Source organism: Rhipicephalus microplus, chromosome 2 (assembly GCF_043290135.1).
Source record: "Rhipicephalus microplus isolate Deutch F79 chromosome 2, USDA_Rmic, whole genome shotgun sequence".
NCBI lineage: Eukaryota > Metazoa > Arthropoda > Arachnida > Ixodida > Ixodidae > Rhipicephalus > Rhipicephalus microplus.
This window is the reverse complement of record NC_134701.1, coordinates 28542501-28569067: the sequence shown is the minus strand read 5'-3', so window position 1 is coordinate 28569067 and position 26567 is coordinate 28542501. Positions and strand designations below refer to the sequence as shown.

General features: G+C 43.6%; 1 protein-coding gene across 1 annotated transcript in view; it reads left to right on the top strand.

Moving 5' to 3' along the window:
* The window catches only part of LOC119169920 (uncharacterized), a 64071-nt gene extending 57709 nt beyond the window's left edge, over positions 1-6362 (top strand). The window contains exon 4 of the mRNA XM_075882998.1: positions 6315-6362. Within this exon, the coding sequence (XP_075739113.1) occupies positions 6315-6362 (48 nt within the window). The remainder of the gene's footprint in view (positions 1-6314) is intronic.
* Positions 6363-26567: the final 20205 nt, after the last annotated feature.

The following is a 26567-nucleotide window of genomic DNA, read 5'->3' as shown; positions in this document are numbered from 1 at the left end:
GCAGAAACGCACTGCGGTTGATTTTTCGGCCCCCTACAGGTACTACTTGAACTTGAGAGTTTCCGGAGCCTGAATAAGTCAAAGAGATAATAAAACATTTACTTGCGACCGAGGAAGGAGGGAGGCAGACTAGTGAGGACAGCGGCCTGTGCCAATGGTATCCCGGACTATAGAGCCCACTCAACGACACTTCTGAATAAGTCACGTCCCACGTGAGACATGAGCGCTATCTGGCAATTATCCTGGAAAACAAAGAGCGCGGTGTGCGTGCCCGTGAGGTGTAGATCGCAATGCGATGGGTTGGTGCCACCGCCGTGTCGTCTTAGCAAAGCTTTGGAAACACTTTCCGTTTCGTCCAAGCGTTGCATAGCCAGGGCAGCGTTATAAAGGCTACGATCCTCAAAATTACTTATCTATGCCCTTTCTAGAAAAAAGTAAACATACATAATATTGACGTGTTATTATGGTGCCTCTGATATGCGCAATAATTGGTTTTTAATTAACGATCGCACAAGTATGAACGCTGAAATTTGAGCAGTGTTGGTGGGCGCTGCGGATGGGGTCGGCCGTTTGGAGTATCGTTTGGTCACTTTAGTGCCATTTTGTGTACTATTATGGGTGGACGAACACTCAAATGCACAGACAGACAGACAGACCAAAGTTTTTGCGTCAAAGTTTCCCAAGAAAGACTATCAATTTTGAAAAAAGCGAGATGGCGGTACTTAAAGGCCAACTGCAACAAAATTTGGCACTCCGCAAGAAGTCATTATATAGGTAGTCTAGCTAGAAGTAGTGCTGCCTGCCGAAAGTCGCCTTCGAAACACAAGCGCTTACTCTGGAAAAAACCTTGCAAACAACGGTGTTTTTGAGACCAAATCTAGAAAAACCGATTTCATTACAGCTGACCGGAAGTGACAAGAATGACAGAAAAATCGTCTACTGCACGCTTTTCGAGCACGCATATCGCGGATGACGCACCCCTTAGCGTGTTCGAGTTTTCAATATTAACTTAAGAGAGCTGCGTGAGCTTCCCAGTGGTGGGTTTGCAGTGTCTGACCCCCGTATTCAGTAACGCTGCTTGACTTGAACTTGAATTACCATCGGATTCAATGCAGCACGACTGCGTTTCGAACACGCTGTCTTTAGGCGGTGCCAAGGCATCACAAACGCACAGACGCATTTCAAACGCACTGCATTGAAAGAGGTTTCAACGCAGGAAAGCCGATTCAGCGGAAGGGAGGATTGCTCAGAAGCAGAGTTGTTCAATCACATGAGTGGCGAAACTGCGTTCCGAAGCCCGGACACGCCATTAGCCGATCTAGCGGGAGTGAGCCGATGTTTGCGCCATCTGGTAGTGACAATAGCAGACACTGCATCGTCACTTCTGTGTGCGCTTTTTTTTTTAGGCTGCGTAATCAAAGCCAGGTCGAAGCGTCAAGGTTTATTTCCTCGAAGGTGGTGCTTGCTATTTCATGCTACGGTAATTTTAACGCTGCTCCCTGATTATTTCAATTACTCCTCGTTTGCTCATTTGAAAATGTGCGCTTGAGATCGATTACTCACGGGAAAATTGACGAATCTTTTAATTGTTCGACTCTGCAGTTCACGATGTGTCTCACTAACAAGACGGGAGTGATGCCCGCACAAACAAGACACAGATACGGTAGAGTGCAAACCAAAGCACAACAGTACCAATCAGTACTTACTGCGAATTGGCCACTTTGTCTTGCACGCAGCGGTTGAATTCCACTAATCACGAAATCAATGAAACACCGGCTGGGATACCACATAGTTATGAAAGCATAACTATATGGTATCCATATATGACAAGAAAGTGGGAACATTGGACAATGCTATTTACTTGCAACTAGCACTGCAAGCATTCTTTTCTTTACAGGTGCCATGTTAGCGGAGTCTTTCTAACGGCACCGGCGTTTGCTGCTAGGGCAACGTGGTCTGCTGCCGTCGACAGACTTATAGGTTGGATCCACCCGGATCAACGCTGCATCCCGCTTGCACCACGCCTTGCCGCTCACTATTTTGCCGAAATGTAAACATCGTGGGCTCACCACATGAATCTGAAAAACTACCGACTTCACTGCACCGTTCATTATGCTGTGCTTGCTGTGTACCACACGAACATGCCGCTTATAGTCCCGTTACTTCTAGCGCAATGCGGAAAACATGAAAAAGGACACAGCATCAAGAGAACAAGCAGCTCCTCTGTCCTTTATCACGTCTCCACCACTGCGACAAAGTAACATGTTCAGCACCCTTAGGCACCAATCACCTAAGAACAAAATCTAGGCGCTGCCATGCTGCTTGGCAGAATGCGGCGACACACTGTAAAAAAATTTACATTGTAAAAGGTGAAAAACGTGTGTACGCATTAAAAGCACTCTTATGAACAACCTTTTTACACTCCATTTTTTAAGTTTGCCCGGGATGTTCAGAACTGCAAAAAAAGAACTTACCGAGACCAGCATCGCGACATGTTCTTAATGTTTACTGGATACGACGCTCCACTTCTTGGTGTCTCCTGCAGTCGTTGAAAGCGGACCATCACTGCCGGCAACAGTGAAGTGCGCGAGTTTACAAAGGCGAGCGGATAGACCCCCTCCACAATGCACTGCGCCAGGCGCTCTTACAAGACTCTCGGGAGCGGCGCGCTCATTGGTTCGTGCGTGATGTCGTCAGCAAACATGGCTGCGCCCAAGACGATACTGCAGGGTTCGTGTGTCGGGCGGCAGACAGCTGATGAAGACGCCGCGACGAAAGCGAGAACAAGGTTGACGCTCACACGCGTACTCGCAAACCGCCTACAATGAATGGGAAGACGGTGCTATCAATTAGTTGGTGCTACCAAGGTGCTACAGAAACGTTGTGAGCACGCCTGTGTCGACGCTGCCGCAAGACTCGTCGCTCCGTTTGCAACGATCGTCGAAAGCATCGAAGTCGGCGCAGATATCCAGTGAAAAATGGATGATGACGGTTGGAAGAGTTCTTGTGTGGACTATATAACAATAATCGTAACTCGATAAGCATTTGTTGCAGCTCAAAGAGCCGGTTTCGGAGCACATGAGTGCCTACGTCGCGCTCGTCACTCGATCACTCAGCTTGCACTCACTCTGGCATATCTTAGGCTACTCGTAGTGAATGCCACCGCTACTGGTTATGATAGCGATGCCAATCGAGAAGCACGAATATCTGGAGCAACTTCTCGATAGACCTGCAAACGAATGTCTTCGTAGTGTCACTCTATCAACATGCCAAGCAATTCCGTTCACATGAGGAATGAGAAGCCGCACTATAATTAGAAGAGAAGGACGCGGGTGACAGCGTATGCCCTTTAGGCCAAATACACTTCGAAATCTACTGTATGTTGTGCATGTAAAAAACCCACCTCAAGCCAGCGTTTTTTTTTTTTTTGCTCAATTCACCGCAATGCATCATGTAGAGTGGTGAAGCGTTGACAGCACGAACACTGTCGTATTACAGACGCGCGCAAGCAAGTGGTTTTCGAGTAGCAAATTTCAAAAGCGAATTCTATATGAATCCAATTACAATATAACCAAAAATAACGCTTAAGTTAACCTAATACTCTTATGATAGTTGTCGAACAGAAAGGAAACCTTTTTAAAAAAATCCTAGAACATCCCAGACAGTTTATTTGAAATAAATATTCTAGAGCTGTCACCGAATAATACTACAATTATGAAAACTGTGATAAGCTTGTATATAGCAGCGACCAGAGCCTTCAAAATACTTCTCAACTGTATGTCAAAATGCCTCAGCAACTTCATTATTCAAGTTAAAACTCTGTTGCCAGCTTTTGAGTAAAATTTCAGCGTAAAATCTAAACAATTTTGAACCGAACACCATGCATTCAGCTAAAGATTTATTGTGAGAGGCAAAATTATCACAACATATTTCCTGGCACACAGAGCATGTAAAAATCAAGTGTTGAAAGCTGCATCTGTAAGAACAATTTACGTGAACAAGAGACTTACTGGCATTTGTTTTTATTCGTGAATCTAAATGCAGTCATAGTCCCTAACTTCAATGATGAAAACAGGAAAGGATTAATGTGTTGCAGTTCCACCACAGTAAAACCAGAGTGAAAGTGCAGTTTGCAGCAAAAATGCTTTATCTGGTAATGGTTATAGAATCAATAGTGCTGCCAATACTTGGGCTGCATTTATTGTGGTAGTTCAGGGATTGCAAACAGAAAATAAACCTTCAGCTGATCCCATGTTTTGCTGCTTGAAGGTTGTCCCATTGGAGCTAATTATTTTTTAAATATTGGGTATTTCGTGTATGTACAATTAAATTTGACTAGCAAATCCTATTTGATCCGTTATTTAAATATTTGCACACCCCTTGTAGTGTTGTTGCTACCAATGACTCACCATCTTTTTGTGTGAATGTGATTGGGCATCTGAAAACATCACGGGTGCTATTTGTTTTTTGTGCTGTATCCCATCTCTCACACACCATTGCACATGCCTCAAGGTACGTAAATTGAAAAAAGAAAACACACCTTGCTACAAGTCATGCCCATTCGTGACATGCAATGTCACGAATTGGCATCACTTGTCAAGTAAAAACATAAGTGTATTTGGTGAAAGTTCCTATTAATCTTGCCGTCCATTAGCAAAAAGGATCAGTTTATTGCACATCGATTTTACTCTTAGCTTACATCAGTTAACTCATTCATAAGCCCATTCAGAACAACTTACTTGTGTTAATATTTCATGTGAAATAATGATAAAAACACAAGGCCAGGCAGCACAAATAACTCTGCTGAGATAGGAATAAAATTAACTAAGCAAACTACAAAAAAGGGCATTTTATTATTCAGCACATTCCAGGGGGAAAAAGCAGTGAGTGTCAATACATTAGCAAAATTCTTGCCGAAATCACGAGTGGCAACTTGTATAAATTAAAAATGTCAAAATCAATAAAATGTATTTTTGAGAAGCTTTGGAAGCATCAATTTTCTGGCTCAAGTTAGGTCAAATGCTTACACACTCTGAGTGCTTTGTTGCGAAACAATAATAAAACAAATGTATAACCTCACATCAACATTTCAATGTTGTCCTGACATAAAAAAGGAAATTCCATATGGTAATTGTTTTTGCCAGAGAATTTTGGATATTGGAAGAATAGTTAATGCTGTCATAAGATGTGTTGAAAATTAAAAAAAACTTGCCACTGCAAACTGCTTGGGGAATGTGAAGTTCACGTGTATTGTTATTACAGGTATGTGAATTGCTTTATATATTTATCACAGAAATAACACATGCAGCACAACACGCTATATTCAGATGCTTCTTTGGTCTTTCGGGATAAAAATATATTTTTACTTGGGTTAAATTTAGCAAATAATTGACAAGCCTGACAATCAGGTACATGCGTATGGCCACGTGTGTCTTATTTCAATAAAGTTGGCTTCCACCCACAAAGAATCTAAGCAACACTCGGCGCAGCACTTTTCCAGGAGCTCTGTGATAACTTGAGATCACACTGTTAAGTTTGTGGGCAGGACGCTAATTGTCTAGTGCTTACGCAGCCACCAGCAATAACCCAAAAATTTTCAGTAGCACTTGTATAAAAGCAGATGCACTGTATTGCTTGTCATAATGTTGATGGCTGACGCAGTGTTTACGGCTATTAGGGCAGACTGTGTATTGCTTGTAGTTTGGCTTTCCAAACTTCAGGCAAAAATTTGCTAAAATAAAAAGTTTGGTCTCAACCCCGCCGACTACTGCAGTCTTCAATATCATGGCCACGTGACAATATTAGTCTTTGTGCCTCTCCAAGAGGTGTTTACATCTATAAATCCAGAAAGTTGAAATTTCATTTTTTTAGAAATGTGCAGATGTAAAACTGCAAAATTATGAAGTTTACTACTAACAACTACTTTTCTTTTATTTTATTGTGAATTCATTTGGTGAAGCAGAGCAGTACACAAGTGCCACTATTGATGGAGACTATGTGACAAACCCCATTGATCCTTAAAGTAGCTTGCATCTCAAGCTGTCTAGCTTGGTGTACGAGCGAAGATTTATAAACAAATTTCCTAATGGGGTAATTGTTGCGGATGATTGCGACCGCGCGACAACAAGCAGGAGAACCAAAGATAAAGAAAAATGGGAGGGCACGAGTGGTAGAAACAAACATGGACGTTCTCGGTGTAGGGTCCTGGTCTTGAATACGCGAAAGCAATGACGTGCTGGTCACAATGGTCTTCTTTTGGTCCCCCATTTTCTCATATTAGCAATGGCATGTAAAGAACTATTATATTTGCACAGCAGAAGTCCTTCGACCCCATCATTGTTAAAGAACTGGTGCACAGCTAATGGTTTAAGAATTCACACAAATAAAACACAGTTCATTATCTTCCACTTGAGTCATAATGCTCTTTCACCTACCCCGGCTATTACCATCAAGAGCCACAGACATCTTTGTTCCACTAAGTTCACATCCTTGGGAGTACTCCTAGATGCTCAACTAAAATACTATCATCACACTTCACTTATAAGACAGAGGATAGCTCATGGTATTAGAACATTGATTGAAGAATGACCATGCTTCAGCTTTGCTTAAACTATACTACGCCATTATACACAGTCATATTACCTACTGCATCAAGTCATGGGCAAACACTTTTCCACCTCATATCCTCCCACTTCAACGTCTCTAAAACCAAGCCATTAGAATCCTAACATTCAGTACTCTATTCACCAGCGTGCCCCCGCTTCTAGAGCAACATTGTGTACTAACAGTGTGTAATTTATTTAAACATACACTGAGGATTCTTGTATTGATAGCAGCCAATGTCTTGTGAAAATTTCAATTGGTAAAAGCTAATCCCACCAGGTTCATCTCTAACAACAATTTTTACTACCACATACACGCACTAACTATGACAAACACACTACCATATCTGCTGCCACACATTTTTGGAATTCAATACCACTATGCACTGAACAATTGGCATTCAATGCTTTTAAGTAGATTTCAGATGCCTGGTGTATCATTAATTGAAGTTGCTTTTGTTCAATATACTACCACCATCTTTTTCATAGCCATGTAAAATTACTGAAGATTGTTTTATTACTATTTCAGCTGGAATTTACATTACAAGTTCGCCTTGTCTTTATTTCTATCATAATAACTTGCCACTTTTTAGTGGCCATTTTTTTATAGTTATCAACATGTATATTTTTCACAGGAGCCTTGAGCCTTTGAGCCTTGTGGTATGGGACCTCCTTCCGTATATACTAACCCATATTTGTTTACGTATTTTGCAACAAATAAACATTTTTGACCGACTGACCTACATAGCGATAACGCAGCAGATGAATCGACAGGACAGACCGAATGACTTACCCTATGGAATTTTATTAGTTTAAAATACCACCAGCAAAAAGCATTTCAACTCAATGAACGTGTTAGAAATGAAAGTCATTGCGCAGTGGAAAGTACACCCAGCCCTCGAAAAGTTGAGGTGGGTTCGACTTAGATTTTACCTGATGACAGACAGTACTGTGGTGTAACTGTGCTTGCAGATGACCTAACAGAGCAGATTTTGCTTGTTTTTTGGTAAGTGAAGGCGAAAACATCCAGCACTACAAACTGCATTTGCGATTTTTTTTTATTCAATGTAAATATGAATTCTCCATGAAGCAGGTCTGCTCTGGCAATTCCTGGATTCATTTTACATTTTCAAATGTTAGCAAAGGTTATGTTGCACAACAGTTTCTTGTCAAGCAGAATGAGAAATTATGTGTACTAACCGCCTAAAGAAAAAGTCCTCAAAGGCAGATGCTGTCCTTATTGCAGTACTTGTCCACACTGAGCCAAGCAGCAGTACGCGACAGCATCCCAGCTCCTGTGACTGATCCACATTGCCTCAGGGGCCAGCCTAGAAGTACCAGAGGACAAAACAAAATGGTTTTAAATTTTGAGTTCAGGAACCTGCTGTCTAGCGACATTTATAGTTCTTTTTTAGGACAGTTGCATGCGAAGAAGTCTGCACTTTTAGGTGTATCAAGATCACAGAGCAAGTCACAGAGATGGCATAGCATCGGGTACAAAAGCAACAGCTGCCCAAGTGGCTGAACCGAAGACTGAACCAAAGGAATGGAAGCTGAGGTATGTAACGCAAGGAAAGGAAGCAGTTTGCATTGTTAAAAAATTTTGGAACATAATTTAGTATTTAGTCTACTAGACTGCTTTACCATTTAGGCTGAATACACAAGAATCTTTTTTTTTTTTTATTGGCGCTAGTTTTGTTCAATATACTACCACCATCTTTTTCATAGCCATGTAAAATTACTGAAGATTGTTTTATTACTATTTCAGCTGGAATTTACATTACAAGTTCACACAAGAATCACAACAGTGAATAGGAGTGATACTCTAATAGTGAGATGAAAGACTGGCAAGTAGTTTCTAACTTAGTGTGGTTGCTTGCCGCAGCTACACGTTTAATAAAGCGAGAGTGAATTGCACGACAACATAGAAAGAAGCACCGGTCATCCTAAAGGCACCCAGAAGCTTCCACAAAAGACGTAGGTGCAGTATCTCAATTGCTGATGCTAGTAGCTGGTGTGTAAAACAGTAAATGCTGTTAAGCTTTGCGAAGGTACTGAAGCTTTAAAACTGACACAAGCAGGATTGATCAGAGTACCATCCATACTATATAAAAATATTCAATCCCTATCATAACTGCTGTCATTTGGGTGGTCATGACGGCATTCAGCGGACATACATGAAGCTAACCAAGCAGTTCACATGATCTGGCATAAAAGAATAAAAAGAAGGTAATCATATGATGAGTGCCAGATTAATAAAGTAATGTTCAGGCAGCTGACTCAACATATGGTACAATCACAACACTTTTATGCATCGTTGGAAGTCACTCACATTGATTAAGAAGAATTTTGTAAAAAAAATTGAAAGGTTATGTCTTGTAAAAGGTTGGTGCCAGCAAAAGCAGAAAAGGCCATACCAACAGTCTAATTTCCTTTCTATTTAAAATAAAAGATGTCTAACAAAAAGTCAGTATTAGGGAGACAGTGAACCAGATTCGCGGATCAAGCACTGAAGCCGGACTTTAGTTTGAACAGACCTTTCGTCTGTGTGTGTGGCCGAATTGCCTACTTGAACAGTGCAAACGCTTGTTTGAACATAACTGCTAACGTTCGAGCACATTTTATTGAGATTGTTTCTGTCATGTGTAACTTTCCAAATATTCTTGTTATTCAGAGTTTTACAGCCGTCGCCTCGCTTTGGCGTTTAACTTCGCTAATTATATCAGATGTTAAAGGTATTTTCTCTATGTGAAGCGTATTAATAATTTTTGTTGCTCAAAAAAACTTTAATGTTTTATATACTGCACGGTATCTAAGCATGTGTTGCAGCCAAAATGTAAGACTGGGCAGCATATTTATCTGGGAACACAACATGCACAGCCACAGAACAGCCTACGGTGCATCGGGAAGGAGTTATGCTTTCTCAGCCTGCCAGTATGATTGAAACAAATGGCCCTAATTTACCAGTATGCAATGGTCATTGAGTAAAAGTAACAGGGTCACTTTATTCCAAATTTCCCAGCCAATTTGACGGCTATTTCAAATGTGTTTTTTAAAGAATTGTGCTGATTTAATGCACTGAAAGCAGTGAACTGCTTGAATATTTCGTTGAGAAAAACACTTTTTGGTCACGTGGTTGCTTTTATACTTTCCAAAATGTCTTTTGAGTGTTGTTTGTGAAAAAAAATATTTTACAAGTACCGGTCCTTTTTATACACAAAGTTTAGTACATGTTAAGTAAAGGGGCTTATGTAAGGTGTTTGAAACTCAGTAATAATAATAAAATTTTTGGCCACATACGTCTGCAAGAATTTAGCCAAAATGTGTTATGTTTGCATTTGCTCATTGCGATACTGCACTTTGTATGAATATCTGAGCGGCGACTACTTACTTCACAGAAAAGATATTTTGATGAAAAATTATTTTAGACGTCTTAAACTGTTAACCTCTACGACAAAAGATCAGTTATTTCACAGAATTGTCATGTTTGTCCATAGTGAGATGCAAGTTGCACCATGTGGTGGTCCAATTAAAAATCACCTTTTACCTAAATTGAGAGCAAATAAACAGTTCTTTGTATGCGACAAGTTTCATTACAATCTCTACTTCAAGGAATAAAATGATTTTGAATTTTCCTATAAACGACAATGGGGAGCTTCGAGGCGTCAGCTGCCGTATAACCAAATGGCAAATGGGGAACTTGGAATCACTTAGGAGCAAAGCTCTTGAGGCCGTGGGTCGTTCCCTCTTCTGTAGTCGTACTAGTATTATGTAGCCACTTTATGTGTTGCACTATAGATAGCGTTAGTGGTTTGCACATCATAGACACGAACAAAACAATGACTGGAGGGGGGAAGCGTTTGTCCGTGCATTTGTGCTTTCGTGCGTTCATCTGTGCATCCGTCCGTCGGGGCTTCCGTGTGTCGGTCTTTCTGTCCATCCATACTTGCGTCAGACTGTCTGTCCATCCGTTTGTCCATCCGGACGGACGAATGCTACGCCCCACTCATCTTCATTCACTCCATGGATATGCTGTGATTTTTTTCTAAAAACAGAAATGGCTATGACAAATATTGGCACATGAAAAGAACTGTCTATTTGCTTTCAATTTAGGTACAAAGACTAGTTCAATTCAACCACCACATGGTGCAAGTTGCGTCTCGATGACAAAACGACTATTTTGTGAAATTAGCGATTTTTCCTCATGAAGTTTGACAACTTGAGAGGTTTAAAATATTTTGTCCTCCAAATATACCTCATTTGAAATAAATATTCACTCCTGGGATGTTCATTCAAAGCGCATTACATGTAGAAAAATGAAGATATAACACATTTTGGCTAAAAAATTTGAGGCGTATGTGGTCAAAAAATGGTAATACTATTACTGAGCTTCAAACACTTTACACAAGCCCTTCACTTAACTTGTAGACCAAATTTGGCACGCAAGAGGAAGAGGTACTTATGAAATAATTTTTGCACAAACACCCAGACGAGATTGCGGGAAGTTCAGAAGGCAGCCATGTGACCGAAAAATTATTTGTGTGCTAAATATTCTAGCAGTTACGTTTTTTAATGCAGTAAAATCAATGCCAGTTTTTTCGAATACATTTGAGGTGGTCGCCAAAATGTCTGCGACGTCAGACGTGGAATGACCCAATAGCCAATTCTTCCATTATATAAACCTGTCGATGTGAGCCAGTTCCAGAACACTAGTATCCTTCGCATTTTAATACGTAACTATACAGTACTTAATTTACAAGTTACCTGCACTTAATACCTTCTCGGTGCGCATATTGTCATGTATGCTCAGTGACATTGTGCTTCTGCGCATTACAGATAAAAAATGTATATAATGTTGCACGTCGTACTGAATTCCTTTCAATAAACTAATCGAATGAGTGCCATGGTAGACATGCAGAAATACACATGCAGCTGTGTTGATGCATACCTAAGCATGGAACTTGACGCACGGGCGGACGGACGGAAAGCTTTATTAAAATAAAGAAACCCTGCAGGGTTACCGGCCGGGGCTATCACTTAGATAAGTCGATGCAGGCAGCTAATGTAACATTATCAACTTGGAGCAGCACTTATTTATTTGCCTGTGCGAGCAAGCTGAAAGGGTAAAATAAGGTTCATATCTACGGTACTAAAGGTATAATGACTCTGCCACAGCGCGCTTTTCATGGCGTTTATTGCTCAGCATACCTTTTCTAGCATTTCTCACTACAGTGGAGCCCCATGCCACTCAATATGCTTGCTATGCACTCAGTTCATACTTACACATAAGAAAGCATTTAGTTATGCAGGGTGCATACTGTATGTTGCACTCTTTGAAATTTCGGTCATTGTTCCTTGTGTATTTATTTTTAGCTTTCCGGGATTGAATTTCCTGTACAGGAAGAACAGCTTTGCCCCACTTCTCTAGAAGGCACCAGCCATCTCAGCAGGTTAATATGATTGTGCAAGCAGCAGTGACGAGCTGTGGTTTTGCAGTTAGAAGTGTACCAACACTGACATTACAATAATACAACCCCGAATACAATACCCTGTCGAATGTTCTGATTTTTAATGTCGAAATTTATACTGTGAAATATAATAGGTTGTAAATGTGACTCCAAGAAGTCGCTTACTCTTTTTACGTGTATTTTGTTCTATTGTATAGGTGTCAATCAACGCCTTACCTCTCACTCGTTTGCCCGACTAGCACAAATGTTTTTGAAAGTTGTGGGATTTATTCTATTGAAAACAATGAATTTCTAGTATACAGAGAAAAAACTTGGTCACGTGAGATATTTAAAAATTTTGCAGAATGCAATCAGACACCTGTTTGTAAGACTTGCAGTTTTTCTATAACAAAGGCAGATGTGACATATGGGCTTAATTGTTTTTTGTTTCAGCGTTATGTTCGGTTGAACCTTACACTGTAGGTTACTGCTTGCACTAATGTAAAGTGGTGCGCGCGCGCGTGTGTGTGTGTGTGTGTGTGTGTGTGGGTGTGTGTGTGTGTGTGTGTGTGTGTGTGTGTGTGTGTGTGTGTGTGTGTGTGTGTGTGTGTGTGTGTAAGTGCCTGCCGCGTCCTACTTTGTCGTTTTTGGCCCGGTCTGCCTTCACATATATACACTGGTCTTATGCAGCTCATTCCAGACCACGACACCTTATTTTATCATCTGCATGCACGCAGGTATAAGTGCAGTGGGTGACACCAGTATCATTCTTCTTCCCTGTCAGCCACAGACAAGGATCATATATGCTTCTCCCTGAGAAAAGTTGAAGCTTGGGCCAGTTAATAATGCATTTTTGATGAAATGAAGTGCTATGATTGGCTCTCCGGACTAAGCGTCACCTCCTGTGTCTCTGCTTTTGTTGTCTGCTTATAAAATCTGCTTATCCATATAACTGCCATCGTTTCAAGGGGGTTTTTAGGGCACACCCCACTCGCATAGGTGTAGCTTCATCCAACACCCATAGTTTGGGGGTGTTCATAAACACCTATTAAAGGTGGGTGTAACGTTTCTTTACGCCCTACAGTTTCAAGGTGTTTCTTAACACCTTATTGTTTAGGGTGTTTCTAGACACCCTAAAACGATGTTGCCCATGAGAAAAAACAAATACAACCTTACGGGTGTTAAAAATTTTAGAGTGTACGACGCCGACGTTGTCCGCCGCCACCAGCGCCGGTATACGTAACAGGCATCAAACGACCAAAAAAAAAATTCAGTAAATAAAAATTGCCTAGTATCTGCATGCTATTCTGCAAATGCCGTCGAAAGACGATGATCTTGCGTGTTGAGAGAGTGAACAAAGCATTTGATGTTCTGCGCAAAAAAATCGGTGAATGGTGTTCTCGAGGCGCTGCATTAGAGTGCCTCGAGCATGCAGCGGAGGCGATTGAGCGCATCAAGTCACGTGTGATATGAGTGCTATCTGGCAGTTTCTTTGGAAAATAAAACGCGCGGCTATGAAACAGGTGTGCGCGCCCGTCACCGAGGTGATAAGGGGTAGAACGCAAGGCGACGGGTAGGTGCCACCACCGTGTCGTCTTAGCAAAGCGTTGGAAAAACTCGCCTTTTTGTGCAAGCGTTGCAAGGTCAGCGTTGCGTGATAAATGCTACGGTCCTCAGAATAACTTATGTATGCTTTTTCCTGTAAAAGACGCATATACAGAACATACACGTGTTGTTATGGTGCCTCTGAATTGCGCCATAATAGATTTTTAATTGACCATTGCACAATATTGAACGCTGAATCTTGAGCAACATTGGTGGGCGCTGCGGATGGGGTCGGCCGTTTGGTATGTCGACAGGTGCCGTTCAGAGTACCAGAAACACTTAAGGGTTGACAAACAGACAAAGGCACAGACACACAGGCTAAAACTTTTTGCGTCGAAGGTCCCCAAGGAAGACTACCGTAATTAAAAAACACAAATGACACAATGGGATTCAAAGCCTAGTCCACTGTGTGCCAGCTCAGTATTACACCATAACTGACCTTAGGCAGGCAGTTAATGTGAGTGACAAAGTGTTTCAGAACATCAAAAAAACAGCCAGGCGTCACGCAATGTGAACTGTGTAACGAGTGTGTCGTCGAATGCTCCAACCAGTTGGAAAACTTGCTCTTGAACACCTATTAACTGTGGTGCAATACCACTTCAGGGATATTTCTTCATGGTCGTCCACCACTGCATAAAAATGTACGGAATTTCTAACAAGTGTGTAGTTGTCACAAGTCCCGTTAGTCAGGGAGGCAATCGCCGGGCCAGTTATAAGCGCTGAAGTTTCGGCCCCCCGAACAACCCCACAAAAGCTCGGACAATTTTGAAGTGGTCCTATTTGGCGCGCCAGCAGACGCTGGCTGTGGTCCAAAGAACGAGTCAGAGCCGAGAGCTGATAAACAAAACAAAATTATATTCTCAAATATGGCAGATCAAACGATACACAAATATGCACACTCAGCAATAGTCCAGTACAATATTTCACTAATATAACAATGGACGGCCCAATACAATTAGTTACACTCGAAACAACGGACACAAACAACAATACGCGCTACAACGCAATCACATGCATCAAAGAACCAGGACGCTTAAAAGCTAAAGAGTTCGAAAACTTATTTCGTCCAAAGACCTTGGAACAAGGTCTGAATGGTACTCTTCCAAGAATCGCTCACTCTCAGTCCAGCGCTGTCGTCGATCCGCAGTCCCCGATGTTTCTCTTCCAGGAAACCTCGAGTCTTCAATTGGCTGCTCTCCAAGCACCAAACTTCGCCGGTAACACGTCGGATTCCCACGCGTTGCAATTCCACGACGCGTCTTCGCTCTCTGCCGGTAGTCTCACACTATTCTTCTGCTAGTATCACCAGCCTTCACCCTTCAGGCGGAAACCCTCTTCATCACCTGCTTTGTCACTGACGGCAAAAGCCTTTGCTGACACGGCGGAATGACCCCACGCACAATTGTGCAAAGCTTCTTTCATCTTCTGCCTACGCACATTGGCGTAAACTGGCTTCTCCTGCTTTGTCTTCTCCGCTGCTCGCTTAAATGCCTTTCGCGCATGATTCCAGAAAATTCTAATTGTTTCACTGGCGCGATGCACAGCCAAGGCTGGGGAAAGAGCGAGACGTTTCGTGGACCGTTCGCGACTCATGACGCAACTCTACATCATCACACCCCTTTCTTTCGAGATCATTCCAGGACTTGCTCGGCGGCTGACGTGAGCAGGTTCGTCGGCGAAACTACGCTTCCGAAGGGGAGAGACGGTGCACCCGGCAAGTCTGGATGCTTGTTTTCTTCTTTAGCGTTGACCTTTAGGCGTCTCTCCGGCGCGTGGCATCGTCACTGTCGCCAGAATTTGGCGGTGCGTGCTTTTTTTTGAAGTGCTCGTTTGTGACACTGCTTCCTTTTAAGAATATTATCACATAATATTCGAAACCTCACGAACGAACGCGAACAGTTACCACACAATGAAAAGTGTGTAACACTTATGGCGCATCGCAATCACAGCAGAACACTCAATACAATTTCCATTGCAATCCTATTTCACAACACGAGAAACACACAGGTACTTGAGTATAACAATCCGTCACATATTTCAAACAACTGAGATGTACAAAGGTTTGTCTTTGCAACAATTGTACAATCATATTGATTGTACAACAAACACTTTGCAACAAACACTTTGACACTTGTGACACAGGATAGCAAGAATAACGCAACGTATTGCACTGAACGCTGCCACACGCATGAAAATCCAACCAAACTTTTATTTTGTGCACCAAGTGCTGCGCTCACACCCCTGCTTGCGGTGCTCGCTCGATCTCTACTTATTGCTTTTGTTTCTGTTCCGATGAGCCCTTTCCAAAGGCGGTATCTGATGTGGCTTCTCAGCCGTCTTTGGCACTTTTGACCTGTTAATGGGTCATAACGTTCAAACAATCTTGTCTAGTTATTCACCAGCTTATTCACGTCATGACATTGGGCCTGGCTGGCCGACTCCGTCACGTTTTCACTGTTGGTCAGTTGAGGCCGTTCAACCGCAAGTCCAGCTGCACGGCACGTTCTCTCGTTCAACACGATCATCTCCCAATTCACTGTTTTTTATACCCGGCCTTCACCTTGAGCTCGGGTGAAATCTGTCGCAGGATGCTCCTCCACTGTATCTCGCGGTCCCTGTGTCGGCGCGGGCTCTATCTTCGGGTCTTTCCCCAAACGCTCGGGATCGCTCGGCCCTTGCGTTTCGTCGATGTTTCCGATGAAGAGGTCGTACAGTTGGGTCGTCATGAATAGGGCAGTAACACTTTCGCTGAAGTAGGGGTTTCAACCTCAATCTCCGCTTCCGGAAGCATCGAAACCGTATTGTCAATTAGCCAAACTGGTTTTGTTTTGCCTGTACTTTCACTTTTCCGTACCAAGTTTCTCCGCACGGTAACAGTGGAGCTACCGGTGTATCTTAGCACTGTAACCTTCTTGCCAGCAACTTATCCAGGCAGCCTTGGCATTTTCTTCGTAACACCGGTTGGCCATTTTTCATTACAGCACCCACAATAGGAAGTTTCTTCCCAGTTTTCAACTCAACAAAACCGTCGGTGACGTCGTCATCATCGGCTTTTGGTGCCGCCTTCACACAGGCTACTTGGTGAGTTTGACTCGCTCCGTTATGACAAGCGTCTGCCTTGTGCCAGGTCTGACCACATTTGAAACATTCTACAAGCGAAGGGCTCGTAAAATTAGTTCTACAGCTGTTAGCGCGATGTCCCACTGAGTTTCCCAGAAAACATCGCGGAACACTCTTCGGTGCATGCTTCTTTTTTCGGGCACCCATTTCTTCAAATCTTCGGGACACTCCTTCTTTACCTTGGCCGAATTTGCGCCACTTTGCGCTTCCAAGACTTGGCCGGTCAATTCAATTAAGCATGTCTTCAAGTGAATTAGCTCTCCTCTCTTTCAAGTACAGCGATAGGTTTGGGTGGCAACCGGTGAGAAATTGTTCTCTAATAAGCAGCTCTCTAAGCTCATCAGACTCCTGTGCTGTGCCTGAAAGTTCGATCCATCTGTCAAAATAATGGCTAAGTCGGGCGGCATACTGCGTAGCCATCTCACTGTCAGCTGGTTTTCCTGCCCGAAATCTGTCCCGGAAAGCGTGTTTGACAACCATATACTGGAGAACGGGTGGGAGAGAGGGGAGACGCCCATGTCGTCTACTATGGCGCTCATTGGCTACCATCGCTGCAAACGTCATATCTGCGCAATGCCTGACGCCTTCGTCTGTCCTCGCCGTCGCCGCCGCGCTAGCGGCATGAGGAGCGGGCGATCGCTGTGCTTTGTTGTGTCAACATGCCAGTGATCCCACTGCTTTAGGATTGTTTCCGAACTACTGAAGCCGTAAGTAGTCTCGGGCCTGACTGCGTGGACAGGTCTCATCTGCACACTCCTGGCATTACGACGTGTAGTAGACGGACAAGATTTACGCATTGGAGCGAGACGTACGGCCACGGCCACGGAGTTCTATAGCGTAGGGAGCTCGTTTTTTGCTACGTGTCTTTAGCTCATGCCTAAGTTTTAACCCCCCTAGTTGTAGTTTTAATCCCCATTCTAACGAACGTACGTTGCCGTTATGTTTTGAGCAGTTTCCTGTGCTCGCTTGTACTTGCGAGTTTTAAACATATCGGTACGACTTGTCTAAATACAACATTTTGTAATGTACATACCAACTGGCCCAGTTCAGTTCGCTAATGCAGGTGAACTTTCTTCATTTTGTTTCTGAAAACCCTGTTTACACTTGAGTGCAGCGTGTTAAAGTCAATATAAGTCAAGTTTATTAAAATCGTTATGGAATAGCTGTACTACATAATATTACATTAGCAGGTGCCTGAGTTCACAAAAATTTCTGGGAGCCTAATGTGAATATTCATGTTGCCTGTCTAAATTCATCCATATGCAGGCAGCAAGAATGACTCACAGTGAAGGCTTAATGTGGAAGCGTAGAAATAATAAAATGAGTTAGTTGGAATGAAAAATAATAAATTGCCGAGACAGGACAAACTCGATGACATTATTTACAAGATTTTTACTTTCTCTGTCCATTGGTACTTGCTTACTTATAATAAAACACCTGATACTCTCTGAAGCACGCAATTATAGAGGTAACACTATGAAGTTAGAAATTACTAATGCTTGCTATATTTCTGTGCATTGAATTGTCTACTCCTCCCTGTGGTGCCTTGGAAGTAATACAAATAAAACATCTGGCATAAACAAACATACTCTTGCAGACATTTCTTCAAAACTAAAGCCACCCTTAACGTCATTCAGATTTCTTTTGCACCATGTGCCTGCGATGTATCTTTTTTTCTATTTGTCATTGTTGTTAGCTGCTCAGTACCATCACAATGTTACAGTTGGGAGCCACACACACATCGTCAAATCTGGTTTTTGTTTTGCACTGCTACTACCCAATATCTACTTGATTTTACTTCAAATATTACCCCGGTCACCTGCAAGTTATACACGTCCAGAATTTCAGAGAATGACTGCTGCACAATGTCCGTGAAACTGCGACAGGCATCACGAACTGACACTGGGATGTCAAGTAACTAGGCAGTTTATTTTATAACAGGTCATACTTAGTGATTCAACAACTGTTTCACGTTTTTCCGCTGCTATCACTGCAGGTAAGGAAAAAACTTACTGGGGCATATTATGAGCACTTGAGAGTTCAAACTCGCAATCGCTAACAATATGCATCGATCATGTTGGCAAGACCGTCGGTAGCCTTGAAGTTGCTCAAAACATAAACGGTGACGCACGGCGGTACCTGCAACAGCGTAAGAAGCCGACCCAATTAAAACTTCATATCCGTTTAAGAGCCGTGACCAACATGCTGCGGGATCTACGGGAAAAAGCGAGCGCTGATGCTAGCGACGCTGCGGCAAACAAATACGTATTGTGTGCAGTCTGTCCACGCAATTAGCCTGAGCCTGTTTATTTACGGTATCAGTAGTTTGAAAACAACCCAAAAGCAATCCGATTCACAAAACACACCACACCACACAGATGCTCTCAGTACAACCCTGACGCAGTTTGCTCGACACTGTTTCCATAAGGTTTCAGTAGTTCGGAAACAACGCAAAAGCAATCGGATTCACAAAACACAACACATACACAGCTGCTCTCAGTACTGGCCGTACCGGCGAATCTGCGGCGGCATGCTGGCGCGACAACTGCAAAAAAGAACAGCGAAAATTCCAACTGAACGCGGAAATGACGTTTATGGTAGCCGCTGATGACATGGGTGTTTTTCCCCTCTCTCACACATTCTCCAGCATACGGTTGTCAAACATGCTCCCGGGAACTGCTGCAATAAAGCAGCTTTCTTTCATCATTGTATAGTTGCCTGCATCGGTCGGCCTCAGCCTCCCGTACACGCTGAGCGCTTCGCCACTCAAGCGAGTACTCAAAGCAGTTGCCCATTGATGTTGCGGCTAATTCTGGCTTTTTGCAATTGTCTCAAATCTGCGAAGGTACGCGTCAAGGTCGTCCTTCCTTTCATCAAACGCTACAAGCAGCTTGCTAGAGTTCACTCGGAAGTCATGATCTTTCCGTTCACTGCTTTCGACTCAAGCTTAGACGGGTGTTTCACTTCGCTGTTGCAAACGGAGCCACTACAGTTCCATCTCGTGCTGCCGCTGCCGTTTCCTTTTTGCCATCTCCGCCTCTATTTCTTCTTTCGCCCTCAAAGCTGCCAACCTTTCTCTCTCCAGCTCCAACTTGAATTGCTGCTCTCTTTCTTCTTTCGCCTGTCGCTCTTTCTTTTTTTCACCCTCTCAGCTGCCAGCCTTTCTCTCTCCACTGCCTCCTTCTCCTTCTGGCTCACCCACTTCCATAGTTTTCTTTCCACTTTCCTCCCCTTTTCCCTTCCCCGCAGGCACTGCGCTGTGCTCCCAACAGGGTTGCAGAAATTAGGTGGCTTTTCTCATCTTCTTGCCACTACCACCACCACCACCTTCCGTAGTTTGGCGCCAGAAAGACCCATCTTCTCCCCAAAAGCTATCAACTTCTCCAGATCCATAAAGCCTCTCAAATAAAATTCTAGCCGCGTGCACAAGTTATCTGCCCAACTCAGCCTATCGAAACACTCTCTGCCCACTCGTTAACGAGAACACTCAGCAACACACAAAAATTATTCCAATAGCATTATCAACGACTCGAGGCTCTTTCCCACTACTTTGCACACACTGTGCACTGTTGGGATCGTCATCATTATTGAAGTCTTTCGGTCTTTGTGAACTGGACGAAAATAATTCGACGCATTCCAAGCAAGAATGTGCCGTCAAGACGGGTTGATTTCCTGTCAGCAAAACGTGAACAAGGGGTTCCATGACCTGTTAGCGCAAAGAAAAGGAACGAGCCAAGAAAGGTCGTTGTGAGCTCGATTCTATGCAAGGCTATCGATACAAACAAGGAGACAGCTGGACCATTTCCGAAGTGACCGAGGATCTGGAGAGACCGGAACCAGCGTGGTTTTTGCAGTTTCGGCTTAAAGCTAAAACCCAAACCGGGTGTGGCTGCACCTTGTGAGGTGAAGTGAAGTCCCGGAAATTCGCAGCTACGCCCACCTTCTAGCAAACAACGAACAATTTTATGTGTGGTTGAAGGAAAGGAAAAGGACACTATGCGCTGCAGCCCTTGCGAAAGCGCGCCTCAGCGCCGCGACGACAAGGGATTAGTCGACCACTCCTCCTTCCCCTTTCTCCATAGAATCGGCAGATAGGGTGGCATTTTTTCACAATAAACTGGCGTCCCACTACATTGTCCTACCCGAACGCAGTCAGGCAAGTTTGGCACGTGTATCGGGAGCCAGTTTTTCGAACCTCACCAAACTGCCACAAGAGTCCTTGGAAACCAAGGTCATCTAGGATCATCGGACGAGCGGGAAATCTTGATGACGTGTGCCAAACGTCGGTGCAGTGCGTTTATCACCATATTTTGGCATCTGTAGACTGTGCACTCTCCACTTGCATTGTGTGTTTTTCTCCGCCTTCGTGGGTGGACCACCTGAACCATCGAGCGCCGTATTGGCTGAAGCCGCGGACAATGTGCCCAGGGTTGGCAACGTGGCGTTATATAAGCAGAAGACTTTTGTATATTTTAAGTTCTACAGTTCAACAGTTCTCCTGTACAGCTCTTGACTTCTAGTTCATACTTGATCACTTAATCACCTCCTTTCGAATTTTCTGTTACTAATCATGTAAACAAATTGTTTTTGTTCTTACGAGCGCATCATCTGACTTGATACACGATGGGTTCTAGAACGAGGGCGCGCTACCAGAATGAGACCCGCGTGATTAATAGTCACAACAACTGGATGGCAGCGGTAGGATGGCGTCAACCCAGGTAGCAACGACTCGATGACAGTACTCAGATGCTACAACGCCGTCGACTCCGAGAGGCAAGTGGATGACAACCATCGAATGCTCCGAGCTCATCGACTTGAGAAACAGCCAAACGGTGACACGAGCTCATCTACTGCGAGAGGCAACCGGAAGGCACTGCTGACATGCATGACGCTGGGCGCATGAGTGCGAGCCAGGTGAGTGCCAACTTTCTCTGTTAAACTTTACCAAGCATTTACTAATGTGGGAGTAAATATTGGTAGGGAGAATAGCTATTTTGGTGATTGTGTAACTGGCGTCAGGCAGATTGTGAGATAGCTTGTTTAAGCTATAGTCTGTGGGTGACAGCAAGGTTAACAGTGACGGAGCTGTTTTAGTCATCAGGTTAACAAATAACTTGCGTAAGGCAGATAATTATGAGATAGCTTGTTTAAGCTATGGTCTGTGGGCGACGGCAATGTTAACAGTGACAGAAGATATTCCGTGTAAAACCCTAAGGAAGCTTTTGTAGACTAAGTTAACAGGTAACTTGAAGCGAGGCAGAAAACTAGGCCTGTCGTTGTTGTCAGGGTTAATTAGTTGCAAGACAGAAATAATTCGTGGAACAGAGAACGGTACCAGAATCAGTCATAAATCCGAAAGCCCTGCGAAAACCTGTGTTGCTAGCGGTCGCAAGGGAGTCGAAACTGCATGTGTTGGACTCCCCAACAAGAACAGAACTGATCGAGCGGATCGTCGGGACAGGGACAAGCGATGAGGACCTCTCAGAGTATGTCAGAGACATTAAGCAGAGGATGGCCAAGGCAGAGGCTGAGAGAGAAGACGAAGAGATGTGTGTACACGAGGTTAGGATACAGGCCTTTTCTGAGAGGATAGAAAGGGCGAATAATAGCATTCGGGAACTGCATCAGGATCGTAGACCGTCGTTTATAAATGAAGTATGCGTAGAGCCCAAAAGGCGCGATGAAGTGGTGAATGCGATGGAGTGTGAAGTCACCGAGAAAGCCGCTGTTTGTGAGGTACCACCCAAAAAAGGTACGCGTCTATAACAGTGCGACATGCGTATTGATCCTTCGGTGGAGAGAAAAGAGCAACAGGTCATTACTAGTGAAATTGCACCTAGGGAAGATGCGTGACTCTCCGATGGGGCGAAGGTAATGCATGTAGAGAGCGGGACCATGGCTGCTATGCAAACAGTAGCAAGTCCAAAAGGTGTTCCATGTCAGACAGAGGTTAGTTTCAATCATCCTGATGGATAATTGAACAGATTGATGAGCTAAGGACTGCACTCGCGCCTCAGCAGGGGAATGGCCTTTCGGATATCGAAATAGAGGAGGACAACGGTAGTTCTAAATGTAGCGAAGACAGAACACTGCTGAAACCTACTGCCAGAGAGGGCGAGCTACTGTTGAAAGTATTTCCTAGAGATAACGTTGGAAAGGCCTCAGTGAGAACGTACAGTGCTAGGCTGTCGTAGGTGTACGAACAGGTGCCAAGAGGATTGTTTCGAGGAAACGTCTAATCCCAGCCGCATTTACAGCGCTTTTGTGGTGTTAGAAACGTGCCTCCTGTGGTGGCACGTAATCGATTGGCCGGAAAATAAAACCTACCAGGATATCGAGAAGGAATCGAATCTCCAAGAGTTCTGATCTGTGGTTCAGGAGGGCCCAACGTCTGGTTTTCGGAGGGGTAGCGCAGATGAATTGGCCCCACAGTGCACTGGAGCGGAGAAATCGAAGGGCAAAGGCTGCAGAAAGGATGGTGCACAGGCACACCTGAACTATGTGTTTGCCGATGATGCAACCAGGGAAGTTTGTAACTACCAAGGAAAACTTGTACGTAAGCTTCACCACAAAGTAAAGAAGCGGGGACGTGCGGCACCACAAAAGGTGGAGGCAGAGGGCAAGCCACAGGGAAAAAGGAAGGGTTGGCCATCTGGCAGTAGGCAATGGATGGATGGATCGATGGATGTGGCTGAACCCTGTAGATCGGGCGGCGACTAACGCCACCTAGCCGTAATACTTAGCGAACTAACCATTAGATTTATCTTTTTTTTTCTTTAAATAGTGAGGTTGAGGGTTTGTACTTTGCAGTGAAGGGCTTAATTTTCACTCGTACCTTGGCTTTAGCCACCAATCACATAACCTCCTTCTAGTTAAGTCTACCCGCTTAAAGTCAATTTCGCCCTCCCTGTCCCTAAACCTCAGTGCTTTGAAAAACTCTGCGCCATGATCCAGTACTATAGGGTGAAGTCCTGTACATAACATTATCAAGTGTGCGGCAGTTTCATCTTCCTCTCCACCCGCACTGCATACTGTGTCTACCCCTACGTATTTGGCCCGATATGTCTTGGTTCATAATACTCCCGTCCTGGCCTCAAACAGTAGAGAACTACCCCGAGTATTATCATAGATCCTTTTCTTGGCAATTTCCTGCTTAAAAGTTTGATAGATCTCTAGTGCGGACTTCTTAATCATGCCGATTCTCCACATGTCAGACTCCGTTTCCTTCACTTTTTTCTTAACCGATAGTTCTTTTTGATTTGGCCACCTGCTGTTTTCTAAGTATTTACCAGTCCATTTCCTAGTTGGCTTCCTCCAATTGTATCGACATTCTTCATGTACAAGTAGCTGAAAACCGTCCTAGCCCAACGCTCCTCCCCAATTTCTCTCAATCGTTTCTCAAATATTATCTTGCTGCTAGCTTCCCTGCTCTCAAATAATGTCTATCCCATACCCCAAACTCCCTGATTTGGTGTAATCCCGTGAGCTCCTAAAGCAAGCCTACCGATTCCACGTTGCTTAATTTCTAATCTTGCTTGAACTTCTGATCTCATACACAATACCGCATTGGCAAACGTCAGCCCAGGAACCATGACACCTCTCCATATTCCTCTCACAACATATTACCCATTGTAATTCCACAGTGCCCTATTTTTCATCACTGCTGCATTCCTGTTACCTTTAGTCATCACGTATATATCGTGTTCCCTTAGATACTCGGTCCCATTGCTTATCCATACGCCCAGATATTTGTATTTACTGTTATCTCTAGCGTGACTTTCTGTATTCTAAGCTCACTACCTTCGTTATCATTAAAACTCATGACTGCTAATTTTTCCTTACTGAATCTATTATCTAACCTATCTCCGTCATTACCGCAGATGTCCATCAATCTGCAAATCTTCCTTGTTGTCGGCCCTTAGCACTTTATCATCTGCGTACATTAATGCTGGTAGTGTCTGATCAATGAGTTTTCCTTGTTTGACTAAAGAGGGGTTGAAGCCAAGTCCACTCCCCTCGATTTGGCCTCTAATCCTTGTAGGTACATCATGAATATTAAGGGTGCCAGTGAACACCCCTGCCTAAGTCCCCGTTTCACCTCTGTGGGCTTGGATACCTGGTTTTTTCACTTTATAACTACCTTGTTACTTTTATAGATTTTCTTTAAAAGATTAGTGACTCCATCTTCCACAGCCCGTGTGTCTAGTATTCCCCACAAGTCCTCTTGAACCACACTATCGTTCGCTCTCTTGATATCCAAAAATGGTCGCCACGGGGCCTAAATTCCTTTTCTGCTATTTCGATGCACTGCGTCAGTGAGAACAGATTGTTTTCCAACCTCCTGTGTTTCCAAAACCCATTCTGCGGTTCCCTCAGCACCCCCTCATCCTCTATCTATGCCTGCAGTCTTTCCCTTATAATCTGCATCGCCAGCCTGTAGACCACTGATGTCACTGTTATAGGACGGTAGTTATTTATGTCATCTTTGTCTCCCTTTACTTTATAAATCATGCTATCCTGCTAAGTTTCCAACCATAAGGGACTTCACCATCAATTATAGTTCTGCTCACTGCCTCTCTCAAAGCCTGTTTTGACATCGAACCCAATGTCTTTATCAGCATAATTGGAATGCCATCTGGGCCTGTTGATGTACTACTAGGAACCCTTTTCTCAGCCCTTTCCCACTCTCGTTGTGAAAATTGAGCTATTGCACCACTTGATCTATCCCTGCCTATTGTGGTGCATAAGACACTTCTATGTTGAAATTTTTCTGTCATGCTTGCTCTTGTATACTATATAGCTTCGTCCCCTTCAAGCTACACCTTGAACTGTAGTTATAAACCTCTGCTCTAGATTTGTTTCATTTCTTAGGCTGTTTAGATGGTTCCAAAATTTTGCAACTGCCTTCCTGTCCTTTTAATGTACTTCTGCCAGCCACTGAGGACCCTTTCTTCTAATCTTTTTATTGATCAGGAGAGATGCTTCCCTTCTAGACCTTAGAAAGATTTCCCATTTTCTTTCAACATCATCTGTCGGTTCACCCAGTTGCTCAGCATGTCTGTGTTCCCTAGAGGCTTCCTGACGTTTTGCTATGGCTCTCTTAACTTCCACATCTCATCAACTTTTGGGTGTGTGTCTTCTTTCCCGGGGTGATTTCTCACGTGCCTTAGCAAACTCTAGCCCAAACAGTCTATTTAGATTAGTGTACGTCCACACAGTTGTATTATCCTCAGTGATTACTATCTCAATTTGTTCAGTAGCCATTTCTATTTGCCTTTCTGAATGAAAAATTTCCTGTAGTTGCTCATCTTGTCTGCTTCCCACTTTCGCCGCTCTTCCAAATTTAGCTTGATTGGTTTATGATCACTACCCAGATTTCTGGAGCCACCTTCATCTATGTGCATTCCACTGAGCTCATCATACATCCTATGTGACATCATTGCGTAATCTATTGTTGACTGCAGCCTTCCTACATCCCATGTTATTTGCCCTTCACACTTCTCGATACTGTTGCAAATGATCACATCATGCCTTTCACACATATCCATTATCATTTTGCCTGTTGAGTCAGTACATCCATCTATATCTTCCATGTGCGCATTCATATCTTCTACTATAATTATTTCGCAATCTCCTCCTAATTTCTCAGTGTCTTTTGATATACACTCCACCACTGCCTGGTTTTCCTCTTGGCCTTTGCATTCGTCCACATGTACACGAAACCAAGGAGTGTCATTTGCCCTGCCACTTTCCCTTTTAGCCATAAATGTTCCTTGCACTCCTGCTTAACCCT